Genomic DNA, 16,474 nt, shown 5'->3' on the forward strand with positions numbered 1-16,474 from the left:
AAAGAAGAGATGGTGGTGTAAATAGATTCTTGAAGTTACAAACAGTTTGAGTACATGTAAACATAACTACACATCAAGGACTAGTACTGTCTTTTGTTGTTTATGTTTTGCAAAAAAAATCAGCTTCCTCATACCAGCCTGAATTTCAGTCAATGTATGACAACCTACTTTTGTACATGACTCTAACATGATAAACCAAGCAAGATGGTGCATCGGTTAGCACACTGGACTTGCATTAGGAAGCGTGGAGGTTCAAACCTGCATCTGATCATCCAGATTTAGGTTTTCCGTGGTTTCCCTTTATCACTCAACGCAAACGCCGGTATGGTTTCTGGCAAAGGGCGCAGCTGATTTCCTTCCCCGTCTTTGCCTCAGTCCAAGGTCATGCTCCATATCTAATGACCTCAATGTCAATGGGACACTGAACCCAATCCTCCTTTCTTCTTTTTTCTAAACTGATAAGGCAATTTCCAAAAAAACTAAGAAATTCTTTTTCAAATTACAGTAGATGCCCAGGACAAAACACACAAATGAGAAGTCCGCCATTTAATGGCATATAGTTCTCATTTACCAATGCCGTAGCACTTTAATATCAAAACTAGTGCCATGACACGAAGTCGCTACATAATCATTTAATACATACACAAATAAATTGGGCAAAATGAAATTTCACTCGTATGTGAAGCACAATTTTTAAACATATATTTCAATTGGTGTATAACAACATTTATATAAATAAATGAATTTCCTCAAACTGTTCATGTGAGTCTTGAAACTTACTGTGGAAAAATGGTTCAAATGGCTCTGAGCACTATGGGACTTAACATCCATCGTCATCAGTCCCCTAGAACTTAGAACTACTTAAACCTAACTAACCTAAGGACAGTACACAACACCCAGTCATCACGAGGGTTACTGTGGAGGGAGAGTAAAAGTGGTGGGGTTGGGTACACTGAAGTACTCACTGAAAGGCAACTCTACTGTTTCAAAGTTACATAAATGGTTTAGTAGAGAGAGAGAGAGAGAGAGAGAGAGAGAGAGAGAGAGAGAGAGAGAGAGAGAGCATGTGCATGGGCGCAGTGAAACAAGCTCAGTGTGCAATATCTTTCTGTAATAGCTCAGTCTGGATGATCTTTCTGTAATACATTACTATAGCTGACACACCAAGTTCTGATGCAATAAATATATTTCAGATCATAGTCCCCATTTCACTACATCTACTAATAAAACTGGAAAAACTGTCGTTTTAATATAGTGTTAGGTTGCAATATGCTGCTTCCACATTTTTACTGCATGTTATATTTACCTTTGATAACTAATTAAAGCACTTAACAAAACATAATTGGAAACCAACAACCTCATCACAAATAACATACGGTCATTTTAATGTGAATGTTACATTATGATCAGAAGAGAACTAAACAGCACATACCATAAGTGCCTTCATATTGCACAAATTTTCTCTTCCAAGTATAGTTAATGCCGCCAAGCCACAGAATGTATAGCCTCCATGCGCCTCCATGTCTGGGCAGCCTGAGAAACCACCTTCATATGTCTGGCAACTGAAAAGAAATTAATTAAATAAATAAAATAAAAATAAAGTCTGATTTTTATCAACATTTAAAGAAATCTCCATAAACATTTTTTACAGAATCAGTATTTATCTTTTAAGAAAATGAAGTACGGAGAAGAGAAAATTGATCTTATTTATATTCTTTCAAATTATTTACACACAATTCAATTTTTCTTCAGCCAATATTTTAGAGAGGAAAGGTGTTAGACACAATAGCATTCTTCTTGATTTGAGAAATTGTTGTAGAGTAAGTTTAGAAACCAATTAGTATACACATATTTTACAGTCTGTAAGTGGTAGACGACAGTCTGATGTTATCCTGAATAAAACAAATGGAGTTCTAACCTACTGGTCTCCTACAATCCATTATTTGCCTTTATGGGTGGTGACCATATTATTATTTCTAAATTATTTCTGCAAGCCCAGAGATTCCTCCAGACAGCTCAATAAAAAACAGAGGAGAATATACATTAGTTCAGTATAATATTTGCTTGTCGAAGAAGGTAAATAACATTCTTTTCCATTAACCAAACCCAATTTATTCATTTATTTTTGTCATTTACAGCTAAATAATGACTGTGACTGTGCAAGATCATCATCATACAACAGCCAGGACAGCTTGATCGAGTTAACCTATTGAGTGATTAAATCTTTAATTTTTGATGTACCTGACTATCCATTCAGCTGAATTTTCAAACAATGAGTCTGTATAAATGTTCGTCAATTTTGCAACGGCAAGTGCGCAGTATACACCTCTGATGTCACATTCTCCTCCAACATGCATGTGGAAGCCTCCATCCGGTGATCTAACAGCCCATAAGAATTGGCTTAGTTTCTCTCTGCAACAAAAACATGACAATGATTTCAGTGTTCTTCCATTTTACAGGTATATTTACATCAGAAAAATATAATTACTTTAAAAGTCTATTAATTTAAAATAGGCCTACATGCTGATAAGTCTCTAGAATCTGAAGTATTTCACAATAAGTATGTGCTGTAAGAAGAGCACTGAACCTTACAAAGAGCTGCAATATAATTAGACACAGTTGTATAAATCAAATGAATAACCATACTATGCAGGTATAATTGAATTTCACTTGTCTTACAGTTTTATACAATGGTCAAATAAGTATGGCTCAAAAGATTATTTTGATCTGCAATGTAAACTACCCTTAGCATATATGTTAAATTCAAGTGCTCTAACTCAAGTATCTTTTACGGTACACTCAGTACCAAACACAAAATTCTCTTATATTGTCAAGTACACATTAAAATCTTTCTACAAATGTTACTGGATAAAGGTGTTTAAAAATTAAAACTGGAATAAATGTGTCTGCATGCATATACACAGCCAGTTCACATTAATGTGACCATCCACTATGTTGAACATCGACATGTAACAACAACTCACAGATGGCACATGGCAGCACTAGCAAGGCAGAAAACAGTGCAGTCGTCACCGTAATGTGGAAACTGAATGATTCATCTGACATCCAAAAGGGCATGATCATTGGCATTTGGGCCAAGGGTAGATGCATTTCTGAAATGGCTAAGTTAGTAAACTTTTTGCATGCTGCCATGGTTAAAGTACGCCATTCATGGCAAAATGGCGCTATCTAAAAGTGGCGCTGAGGCAACTGCGATACACCACGATCCATTGATGGCAGGGGTGAATGAAGCTGGAGAGATGTGTACATGTGAACAGCCATGTGACTGTTGAGCAACTGACAATCCAGGTGAACAAAGGGGCTGTCAACAGTGTCCCCTCAATGACCGCTCAGCAAATGTTGCTGCATATAAGCATCCAAAGCAGACACCTGCTTCATGCACTCACAATGACAGTTGTTCATCGGCGATGTAAGCTGGAATTTGTACACCAACACCGCAACTGGACATCCACTGAATGGTGAAAAGTGACCTTCTCAGATGAGCCACATTTTATGCTCCATCAGACTGACGGCCTTAGGCATGTATGGCTCTGCAACAATCAATGGAATGGACCAGGCCGGAGTAGGGAGCACTGTGGTTTCGATGATGTTTTAATAGCTTTCCCTGAGTGATCTCATCATTCCAGAACGCTCACAAATATGCACAGACACGCCAACTTTCAAAAGGGAAAAATCAGGAGAATTTTAGTGGTGTACTATTGTGAATTACAACACATCCCTGATGGTTAAAGTTGCAATAATTCAATAACTGTAACAATTCAATTACATTTGCGTTATTATTTACATGTAAATACTAAATAATGGACATACCATGAGCTACTGAAAAGTCACATCTACATACACCACAAAATGCTTAAGTTTGTCCCTTCCCCGATTCACTTAAACTCTGAAATTCTTCCTTATAAACGCTTCTGAACACTGCATGATATTTCTTCGCCATTCTGCACGAAAAATAATCAGCACCTCCAAGATACGCAGCCAACAACTACTACTGACTACACAAACTGCGCAACAGAACTGAGAACACAATGATCCTACATTCTAGACAATGGTCTTGTAGCAGTGATGCCAACCCTCGCGCACCGTTTCCCCCAATATTGCACTTCAAATTCCCCTAAATAATTTATCACACCGTCAGGTAAGCAAGCGGGGTAGTGGGGCGGTAAAAGGGAGTCAAGAATGAAATTGCCAAGCGGAGGGGCAGGGCGGGGAGGGGAGGGTAGTAACCCTAAATATTTTTCCCCCTGAAACATTTATCTGTCTAATTTCCCCCTAGGCAGCTTAATTACCCCTAAATTTAGGGGGAAATCACCTAACTTGGCAACACTGCGTTTTAGACACAACAATGCTAATCACTTTGCTTGGAAAAACTATCAACTACTCCTTGTCCATGATAACTTTACGACTGCGCTGGTGCTACCAGAAGCGGAGGAAATTGGCACTAGTTGAAAGATATTCATTTGTCTCCGAACGCTGCCAACGATAAGTTCCTTACTTCCTTGTAGATCCAAAGCGCAAGCTACGCCTACTGCCGCTCCCGACACCCACCGCACCAATCTACCAAGTCAACATAGACAAGTAGCAGCCATTCCTTGTCATCCACCAATATACCAAAGGCGCAGAATTTTCAAATAGTAAGGAAAGTATTGAAACTGCTCTGAAAATCGGGAGATCGGTTTTCACTGTCGGAAGATCGGGAGGAAGAAGGAAAAATTGGGAGTCTCTTGCTTAAACCGGTAGAGTTGGCACGTCTGTATGCACCTATCATTGGGCCCATGTTCACCCATACATGCAGTTTGTTTTTCCTTGGCATGACGGCACCTACCAACAGGACACTGCAATATGTCACACAGCTCTCAGTGTACACATGTTATTTGAAGAGCACCAGGATAAGTTTACCATACTCCCCTACCATCAAATGCCCCTGGATTTAAACCCAACCAAGAATCTATGGGACCATCTGGACATGCTGTAGATCCTCAACCATGAAACCTAGTGCAGCCAGCCACAGCACTGGAGCTGGCACGGCTCCACATCCCTGTCAGTACGTTCCAGAACGTCAATGACTTTCTTTCTTCACATCTATATGCACATCTCCACCAAACAATTAATTATACTACAAGATAAATTACAATCAAAATGGCATGCATTATAATGATACAGGTACCTGTACCCAGTTTACCTCAATACAGAATTTGATAAGCCAGCCTTAAAACATTAAAACTGTCAGTTTGGGATAGTGTAATGAAGTTGAAAATAAAAAGTTTAAAATACAATTTAAACTGTTTACATGCTTCCACTGACTAGCTCAAGAGACATTCACTGATGTGTGAAGAACAAGATTCAAAAATGTGCTGGTTAAATGGACATGCCACAAGTATGGCACATCATAAATCACGTTGTAGGTAGAGAAATTCATGTGTTGCAGGCCACAGTTATACAGGAGTTGTGTGTGTGTGTGTGTGTGTGTGTGTGTGTGTGTGTGTGTGTGTGTGTGGAGGGGGGAGGATGGTGGGGGAGGGGGGAGACACACACATTCATGTCACTGACCATGTTCTTCAGAATCTACCATGCATTCTCCCAACAGATCATAATTCTCATAGTTTTTTTGTCTCATGGATAACATGATAATTGGCAAGGGTTTTGGTTGGCTGGGATTATTCAAATGTGCAGGAGTGGTAAAACTGTGGCACTGAAAGCAATATTGATGCCAGAGCTGGGAAATAATAAAGGGAGGTAAAAGTATATGAGAGGGTCTGGCATGCAGTTCAAGAGCTGACAATGGCTCCCCAGGCCTTGTCTATGGTACTAGAAACCACATCTGCATCTGACCACTGCCAACCAGATTAAGTGCTAAGACAGTTATGAGGTAAAGAATGCTTTATAATGGAGGGGGGGGGGGAGGGATTTGTAGTAGTAAAATAATTAATTAAATTGAGAGAAACATCAGCTGGATGGAGCCAGGTGAGTATCCCCCTCGACTCAGCACGAGGAGGGGGCTGTCCAGCTGTCTCACTCCTGATCCATTATGGTCAAGGCATTACAGAAAGAAACAGCACTCACTTCCTCAGAGAAAGTATAAAAAGCTAATCACCAGTTCTTTCATCATTAACTAATATCGAGGGTAAAACATAAAATAGGTGCAGTAGAGAAACAAAGGCTAAATGCAAACAAAAAAAGTAAAAGGGGGATGGTCACAACAGCTGGCAGAGGATCATGTCTGTAAGTATAAAAATTAACACAGGGAAATCTACAATGTGAAAATTTTGAAAGGGGCAGATATGGGGTAAGATCATTACGTGATAAAAATAATAATTGAATTCATACCAATGACAAAGAAAAAATCCCACCCCAAAAAGAAGATAACCTATGACCCCCATAAACTGATAAATAAAGAATATAAAAAACAAACAAGAAATATAAAACCAACAGATGATCTACAAGAAATAGTTCTCCCAACTAAAACAAATAGCTGAATAAGTATTCCCAATAAACCTATGGAATAAACATTAACCTGCAAGGATGAGTGCGAGAAAACAGAGGTAGATAAATGCTAAGACTGGTTTAAGGTATCAGTCACACTTGGAACTCACAAAAAATAATAAGTATTAAACACCAACACAAAAAAGATACCAAAAAAATCAAAAAATGGTTCAAATGGCTCTGAGCACTATGGGACTTAACATCTGTGGTCATCAGTACCCTAGAACTCAGAACTAACTAACCTAAGGACATCACACACATCCATGCCCGAGGCAGGATTCGAACCTGCGACCATAGCGGTCACACGGTTCCAGACTGAAGTGTTTAGAACCGCACGGCCACACCGGATGGCGCAAAAAAATCAACTCAGGGGATTACTACAAAACATTTTTTCAGCCTACAACAAAGGCATGAGCCTTCAACATTAATGTTAAAGGATAAAAGTAATATGGCCCACATCTATATAATAAATACAGAAATTTTAACAGATACATTTAACAAGTTACTAAATTCTTAAGAACCCCTGGAACTATTACAAATAAATACAGATACCACTATTAAAACACCAGCAGAAAATATAAACCCAACTACAATCTATGAAGCCTACAAAGCTTTGAGAGAGCTGAAAAATTACAAATCAAGTGGAGGAGGTCAAACATTTGTGAAACTGGAAGTATGCAAAAGAACCAGTGAAGATATCATTACACCCAAGCCCAGTGAAAATCTGGAACAAAGAAGAACTACTAGAACATTAGACTACACAAAAAAGGGGAGAAATCAAATCCAGACAACTATACAGACATTCCCTTTTGGATTCTGTACAACAATTGTAACCAGGAGAATACCAATGGGAACTTTAGGCCCTGGAAAAGCTGTCTAGAACAGACAATCATTTTGGGTAAAACAACAACTCATATCCTTTGAAGATATCAAGAAAGCTTATGACTATATCCTCAGATCTTGAATTATGAAGATATTGATAAAATGATAAAAATACCTAACAAACACCAAATCTAAAGTACAGTTCCGAGGAGAAATATCTGAGCCATTTATGACTTAGACAGGGTTACGACAGGGAGATGGATTATCGCCATGGCTTTTCAATTGTGCTCTGGTACTCTGGTAGAAGGAAAGTCCTAAAACACATTAACTGGAACTAAGAAAGTCATATAAACTTGAGTTACTTGGAATTCACAGATGACTTACTGTTTCTAGCTAATAACATTCAAGAAACCAGAAATCACATAACAAGCCTACAAAATACAGCACCAAAATAGGACTCCAGGTATCATTCATAAAGACTGAGATAATGGTAGCTGATCCAGCAGCAATGAACCACATAACAGTAAATAACATGGAAGTAAAAAAGGTGAAAGAACTTAAATATCTAGGAGAAATTATAACATACAACTTCGACAAGATACCTGTGTGGCAATAACGAATTAACAAAATGATATAAGCTCAGAAATTAACATACAAAATAAAATACCTATTACTCAAAACTAAATTAAACCATTGCAAGACTGTGGTTTGACAAGACATGAATTACAGAAGCAAAACTCTTTTCAAAGTCACTCTGAAAAACAGTACCGACAAAATCCTAAAAGTAGAGAAGAATATTTACAACATGCAGAAATAACAAATAGCAAAAAGATGCACAATGGCAAATGGCACCAAATGAAGTGGCATACAGTGAACTAGTGCCCACTACAGACACTACATGGAAGAAAAGAATTTTTGTTCACGTTATGTGTACACTAGAAATCAGATTACCAAAAAAAATTATACAGAAACTTTAGAACATGAAGCAACAAGTAGGATGATTAAAGGAAATTGGGGAGGATATTAAAGAGCTAGAATTAACTCAGGACTTATTGCAAAACAAAATGGAAAACGTAAAGAAAGTGAAAAACATAAAAATAAGATTCAAACCAAAAATAGACAAATGACATACAATAGAAATAACATCTACTGATTTACTGAAGATGATGAGCAGCAAATGATTAACTGAAGTGGTCCAACGAGTCTATAAAAGCACCGTGTGTGTGTGTGTGTGTGTGTGTGTGTGTGTGTGTGTGTGTGTGTGTGTGGGTGTGTGTGGGGGGGGGGGGGGGGGGGGAGCATTCCTCCTCCTGCTTCTTCTCCACTTCACATACTAGGCAAATTGCCTGTTACAGTACTCCACCTCTTATATGGTGTTCCTATATTTCTTCTTCCAGTGCGTTTATAATTGAGAGATTTTACTGAAAATCTTGCTCCACCCATACGGTCTGCTTGTTACTTTCATCTTCTTCTATTTTTCTTTATTTTTTTGTTTAGGTTATATATTCTTAAATCTTTCCTTATGTCTTCATATCTTTTTCGATCTTCCCTTGAACACCCTTCCACTCTCCTTGGAAATCTCATTTCTTGAGTCTGTATTCTACTCTCTTGGTGTCTGATTGTTGCCCATGCTTCACTTCCATTAGTGAAAGTTGATACTGCTATTATTTTATAAAACTATAGCTATATTTATTTCCTGGCTTTATTGCACAAACTTTTTATGATGGTTCCACAAATGGAAGTAAATTTATATAATTTTTGGTCCATGTTGCAGTTATGAATATAACTGATGTCACATCCTAGGTATTTAAAATGTTCTACTTGCTCCAAGATTTTATTACTCGAGACTACTTTCAATCTTACTAGTTGTCTGGTCTGAAATGTCATCACTTTCATTTTATCTACTGACAATGTCAAGTTGTAATCTGATGCTATCTGCTGCAACTTATACACTCTCATCTGAAGACCATTTCAATTCTCTGCAATCAGAGTTAAGTCATGTGCGTATAAAATTACATTTAGTCTAGTGTTACAATCTAAAATAACTCCATTTATGTTCAACATTTTACATTTGCTGGTAACTTCATGTATCTACACATAAACTTTTTTTTAATAGTATTGGAGAAATACAGTATCCTTGTCATACCCCTATGCTTATGTTCACTGGCTTTGTCGTTATATTTCCCAAATATACAATAATTTCTGTGTTTGTTTATAGACTCTTAATAGCATTTAAGAGACAAGATGAATAACCTCATTCAGCCATGATATTCCATAGCATTTCACTATTCACATTATCAAATGCTTTCTCAAAATCCACAAAAGCAAGATGGGTTTCTCTACTCACTCTCATGTCTTTTCTATAACTTGTTTCAATACAAAAACAATGCCAATAATTCAGTGTCCTTTACTAGAACCTGATTGTTGTTTTCCACGATATTTATAAGGCTCGCATTCATGATTTTGGAATATAATTCATAGTCTGAATCCTGGAGGCTTATATATCAACAGTTACTATATTTGTTTGGTTCTTGGGTAGTCTTTTTGTACCTTCTTATTTTTCCAGTTCTCTATTATCGGTAGGCTTCTGTAAAGTTTGGAAGGTAGGAGACGAGATACTGGCAGAAGTAAAGCTGTGAGTACCGGGCGTGAGTCGTGCTTCAGTAGCTCAGAGGGTAGAGCACTTGCCCGCGAAAGGCAAAAGTCCCGAGTCCGAGTCTCGGTCGGGCACACAGTTTTAATCTGCCAGGAAGTTTCATATCAGCGCACACTCCGCTGCAGAGTGAAAATCTCATTCTGGAAAGTATTGATTAATAACACAGTTCAGTTCTGTCGAGAAGAAAAACAGAGTCTGCTAATAACATTAGAAAGAGCTCTGGAAAGCGCAGCGGCTGCAGTACGAAAGAGTGTAAGGACAGTACTTAATGATGTGAACAATGTTAAAAAAGTTAGATGGAGTGATCAGAAAATTGTGACACCAATGAAGAAGAGACAGAGGAAGAAAATGAAGTGTCTCGATGACTTTGATAAGTGTTTATTGAAAAGAAAATTCTTGGAATATCACAACATTACAACAGAAATACCCACTCTTTGAAAGTTTTACAAATGGGTGAAGGAGGATACAGGCACTAATTTCATAAGAAAACGATCCACTTTCTGGAAAATTTTGAAGGATATCGGGTTTCGTTTCCAAAAATAGTTGAATGTTTCCAGTTGAGAGGGGGTGGGGGGGGGGGGGCATTGTAGCATGGTGTGCACACTTTCTTAGATCTCTGAGATAAAATGAGAAAGGTGTGAAGAAACCCGTCATGTATACTGATGAAACATGGGTGCATACACGCTATACGGCCAGTAAATGTTGGCCGCACACTGACGTACCAAATGTGCGGGAAAAAAGTTCTTGATAAAGAGCAATAGTGGTTCGTGTGGGAGGAGAAATGAGGTTATATGATTTGAGATCAACATTGGAAGATTATCACAATGAAATGAGCAGTGAAAATTACATAAAATAGTCGCAAGAGCACCTAATACCAAATATATCAGGCAGAAGTATTATGGTATTAGATAATGCATCCTACCACTGTGTCCATGAAAATAAAGCGCTTAACAAATCCTATCGTAAAGCTGATATACAATCTTGGCTCACTAAGCATAAAATTCCATTTGGTGCTGATTTAACATGCAACAAGCTCTTGCAAGATGTGAAACGTTACAAACCGGAGCAGGAATATACAGTAGATAAGAGCACTTAGAAACATTCAGGAAAGGACTTACAGTGTTATGTCTTCAACCCTACAACTGAGATCTGAACCCCAAACGTATTTGGAATTTAATGAAACAGAAAGTTTCAATGAACAACCAACCGTCAGTAACATTACCCTTTCCCAACTTAAACAAATGACTACGACTGCAATACAGAGCATTACAGAAGACAACTGGAAGAAGGCATGTGATAAAGTGAAAACTGTTGTGGATGAATACTAGCACAGAGATGCACTGATGGATGAAGCTACTGAGAGCATAATTATTCACCTTCAACCAGACAGTGACAATGAAATTTTGTCTTGTGGTTCTGAAGATATATGGGACAATGCAGATTCAGACTCAACAGAGTTAGCTGCTTCAAGCATCAGCAGCAGCTCTATCTAGTCAGCAGATGAGGCACAATTGTGTGCACAATGAGCTAGATGTTCAGCCCTTACACAAGGATTAAAGGTCATTGAAAACATTGTGTTAACCTTTTTCACTAGGTCACATTTTCTGTTCCTGCTTTTCTTTTTTCATTTGAAATCCTTGTGTATGTGATTTCCTTTATTTATATTTATCCATCATAATATTTAAGCATTCAAAAATGTTGATTTATTGATTAAAAAACGAAAGTAGAATAATCTGTTTCTGCTGGTTGTGCAATGCAGTCAAAAATGTCTTTTTTGCTACAAGATTTAATAATATAGTGATCAAATTCATTTCAATAAAGATTTGAAAATAAAAAAGATGTTACAGCATCTGACAAGATTTGAGCCCACACACTCTTGCACAGCAAGCAGACATGTTGTCCCCTGCATTACTTCAGCTGACAGTAAGTGCTCTCTATTTTAATAATATACATTCTCATGTGAATTCCAAAACTTTTTTTTGTCTATTACTTACAAATGAGGGCCCACTAGGGTGAATCACTCCAGGATGTGACACCTGGGACCCCTGCCTACACCACTGTATATACGATTTCAAAAATTTATCCCGCCCTGTGGGGATCTCTCTCTTTTTTAGTCGTTACATCGTATGTCAAAATTTCTATTTCATTTTCATTTCTTATGCTTTCCTGTAAATAACGTACTAACAGCGAATGTATTTTTATCTGCTGCACACCCAACTCATGTTATTAGAGCCAAAAACAACAGTTAATTTTGCATGATTCTCTGTATAAGAAAGTGTTAATAGCAAATGTATTATGCGTTTGCTTCAGCATTTGCTGTAGAAGAATTTATTAAAAGTGAACGTACTGTTGTCTCCTAAATGCACACACAGCTGCATTGTTCAACAGTAAAACAACAGTTTTATACTATTATTGTTCATTGATTGTTTTTCTGTTCAAGAATGTCTTAACAGAATGTATAATTGTTTTATGTGCTGCACGTATACCAAGCATAGTTCACAAACCGTGTTACACTTTCACTGAGAGCAGTTATACCTTTAGTGCATCATCCAAAACAACCAATAAGAGCACACATCAACAGTTCACAGCGCACCCAGATAAAATGGCAACTGTAAACTGAACAGATAATAACTGCATTGCCTGGAGATATACAAACATCATAAATGATGATCACTAGGGTTGTTTGCACTTGCACTGATATTGCTTCCAATGCAGTACAGAGAGGACTCCATTAACTGAGGACATTTGTGTTCTCTGCAGGCCATCACAGTTCTAACACAATGCACAGTAACCTCGAAAGTTGGTGAATGGTCATCAGTAAAGTGTGTTTCATGGAGAGCAATACAGTTTGCAGAACAAAAGCAAAATAGTAGCTGCAGTTCTGACGGTTGACAGGAACATCTATTGCAGTTCCATTGAATTTTCACATGGAGGATGTCTTGGTTAGGCATGAAGGGGCCAGGAGGATGGGGCATACCCCAGGACCACTGTGTCACTATTAGGGGAAGAACATCAACAAATTACAAACTACGGTTCGAAGTCTGACACATGAGGAGGATTTGATGTCTTCAGGATCACCAGAGCAGCCTTCTCCTGTGATATCTTCTTTCTCTCTTTCACAAGTTTTAGCAGCCAGCAATCTTGTGACAGCTTAAACACAGTTTGCGCAGTAGTGGAAGAACAGCTACCAACCCTCTACTATCAGTCAATGGCTGCCCAGAAAATGGCTGGTGTTGGGCCACTGGCCAATAGATTTCCAGGGAGAGGGAAACCATAGGGGGCCCTGCCACTGGTACATATTGGGGGAGGAGGGTGCATCTCTTCCCAAATGCAAGGAGTATTTCCTGATGATTATGCACAGGAGCCACAATAAGCTTAGGCCTCTCATCCCCATGGTCAAATTTATTTGTGTAACTACTGGAAGTCAACTTTGAGGAAGCAAGTAAGCCAGGCAGTGTCAACAGACTGGCCACAGTACTGGCAAAGTCAGTATGACTGAGCTTGGATGCAAATGATGATATTTTTTCCAAGCCTCAAAACACGAGATGCAGTCAAAGACCTCCACTTCCTGGATTTTGCATTCCTTGATTAGGGTAGCACACTGTTGGGATTGAAGAGAGTAGTCATTCCCACAGTTGACAAAGATGGGTGGTAGCAGACAAGGTGAATTTTCATGAAGTGGCCTTCCACAGTCTCCACAAACTGAGAAATATGTACACCTGAAAGACATATGCTCAAAGTGCTTGTATTTAAAGCATTGCATTGACAACACAAAACAGCTTAACATTTTAGTGGTAAACCAAGATTTTGACCTTCTATGGAAACAAATTCTCCTCAAAAGCGAAGATGGCAAGCCGCCATCAGCTATCCTGTCTGGCAGGTCTCACCTTTCCACGTGTTTGCGTAGTTCTTCTCTCATCCTGTAATGAATCGAGCCTGTTTAGAACTTTTGCACTGCTAAATTATAAATTTTGGCCAGACTTGGGTTATCCTCTTACTATAATTTCTCACCTTCTGAACCATCTGATAGCCTAAAAACTATTTTTCTGTCAATATATTTTTATTATTTATATCAACATATTTCATAGTATCGATGTTAGTAATCACAACTGTCAACTTAAATGATGTAAAAACGAATCTGCAGTAAATACAATATCGTTGTGCTTCAGTTTTGATGTAAATAAAATTTGTCTTCATTTACCAGTTTTCTAATTAGTTATTTTACAAGATAAAATAAAGCTATTTTTCCATATTGTCAAATTTTGTAATTCTTGCTATTAATCATTAAGCTTACTAGATCCTCAGTTAAATACTGATTTTGAAAAAACAATAATGTATTTACTCGAATCTAAGCCGCACTCGAATCTAAGCTGCACCTGAAAAATGAGACTCGAAATCGAGGAAAAAAAAATTTCCTGAATCTAAACCACACCTGAAATTTGAGACTCTAAATTCAAAGGAAGAGAAAAGTTTTAGGCCGCACCTCCAAATCGAAACAAAGTTGGTCCATTGTAATATGAGACACAATTTAGGTCGAATGAATGACAGCTACAGTAGTTTGGTTCGAGTCGTAAGCTTAACAGTTAAGCTATACCAGGTAGCCGTTGCTATGCGTCAGGCTTTCCCTCCGTATTTATACGGGTATCCTTCCATTTTCACGTGCTTCGTCTGGTTTGAATTGATTGCTCATTTTTCTTTAATCTGATAAGTGTCGTTCTCTTTGTTATAGGTGTTTACATCACTCAAAGCTGAAAATGCATTACTGTACTGTGTCATGCCTTGTTTGTCGCATTCTGATCATGAGTGTTTACGGCCTGTCGCCCCTCGCGGCATGGCTTGCTTTTGTGCGCGCTACCACCGCTTCTAAAAAAAAAAAAAAAAAAGAGAAGAAGAAGAAGAAGAAGAAGAAGCAACAAGAAGCAAATAATAGACTGTGTATGATAGAAGATGATGTGAACGAGAGTTTAGCGAAAATTTTTCTCCGTTTGAAAATCTTTGCAGACACCTCTTTAGTACATGACATTCTGCACAGAAATTAGAGTCATCTTAGATTTAAAAATCTTGTCAATTGCCGTGCTTCATTTCTAACTGTATCACTATTAGGCATAAGAATAATACGAATATAAACATAACATGATATGTATATTCTTCCACGTTTGTTGTTGTCTCACTCTAGTTTCATTGCTTATTAGGCAGACAGGATTTAAATGAGAGAGCAGCAAACACGAAAGAATACATGGCAAAATGTTTATATTCGCAATATTCTTATGGTGAAGAGAATACTGCATGTGATTCACAATTCATAAAAGTTCCTATTAGCAACCATCCCTTCTAACAGGTAGGAAATTCAGAACACAGAGTTGGCCATATTGACAAACATCCCAAACAGTCTTGCCAGTCAGATTTTCGTAGTACATTGTAATGCTGCTACATTCGAAGATGAACAATACGGAGTTTGTATTTACTTCATTGGATAATGTATGAAAATGCAGTGGTCGAAACTCAAGGCGGAGAAAAAAAGCTCGTCTTCCGCCTTTTTTAAAATTTATTTACTGATGCAGAGGTTTTGGCGCCAGTATTTATCTTTGAGCCTGCAAAGCAGGCGCTGCGTAGCGCTACATATATTCAACGACAAAAGTTAGTAGTGGCGGGACCTTCCAACATTTTTCAGAACTTCCGATTAATTTGCACTCGATTCTAAGCCTCAAGCGGTTTTATGGATTACAAAAACCGGAAAATAAAGTGCGGCTTAGATTCGAGTAAATACGGTATATGAATTAGATCTGAAAAATAATTTCAATTGAGATAGTCAAGTTTGTATTAATGTGGACTATTTGCTTTTTTCAAATGTTCTGGAACCTGAAATTGAAATAGACATAGAATTTTTTGGTGCCAAGTACATCAAAGTTGGTCAGAGTAGTGTTGGAGTTGTATAAGAAAGTAACAAAGTGGGATTATAATTTGTAAAGTTTGGTACCTGTTATGTTCTCTGTATGGCACAAGCAAGTTGCACAATGTCCTTTTGAAAAAAATGTTAATTATGTGATAATAAAATGGGTCTCACAAACATGCAAATAAAGGAAGAAAATGGTTAACTGCAACATAATGTTCCAGCGATTTGTCACTTAAAGGAATCCGGACAAACTCTTTTCAATATGTTATACAGGAGCAAGAGGAGCAGACCTGACAGACCGATTTTGCAAGGTAGTGCCATTTATCTGCAAATATAATGCACATTCTCTCACAACATTGTCTAATCTATGAGATATTTCGTACAACTAACTAAACTAAACTCCGTCCGAATAGGCCTCTGAAGTCCCAACGGTACTGACTGATCACTGTGTCATCCTCTGCCAACAGACGTCACTGGATGCGGGTATGGAGGGGCATGTGGTCAGCACACTGCTCTCTCGGCTGTTGTCAGTTTTTATGACCAGAGCCACTACTTTCTCGATCACATAGCTTCTTAAACTGTCTCACAAGAGCTGAGTG

General features: G+C 38.0%; 1 protein-coding gene across 2 annotated transcripts in view; it reads right to left on the minus strand.

Moving 5' to 3' along the window:
• Positions 1-16,474, minus strand: part of LOC126481268 (protein farnesyltransferase subunit beta) — an 83,194-nt gene that overhangs the window by 27,208 nt on the left and 39,512 nt on the right. For both annotated transcript variants that reach the window (XR_007587541.1, XM_050104894.1), the window contains exons 5-6: positions 2,242-2,412; positions 1,433-1,562 (exon numbers count right to left, since the gene is read on the minus strand). Coding sequence is in view for 1 of the 2 variants with exons in the window: in XM_050104894.1 (XP_049960851.1) it covers positions 1,433-1,562; positions 2,242-2,412 (301 nt within the window). In the remaining variant the exon portion in view is untranslated. The remainder of the gene's footprint in view (positions 1-1,432; positions 1,563-2,241; positions 2,413-16,474) is intronic.

This window comes from Schistocerca serialis, chromosome 5 (assembly GCF_023864345.2).
Source record: "Schistocerca serialis cubense isolate TAMUIC-IGC-003099 chromosome 5, iqSchSeri2.2, whole genome shotgun sequence".
NCBI lineage: Eukaryota > Metazoa > Arthropoda > Insecta > Orthoptera > Acrididae > Schistocerca > Schistocerca serialis.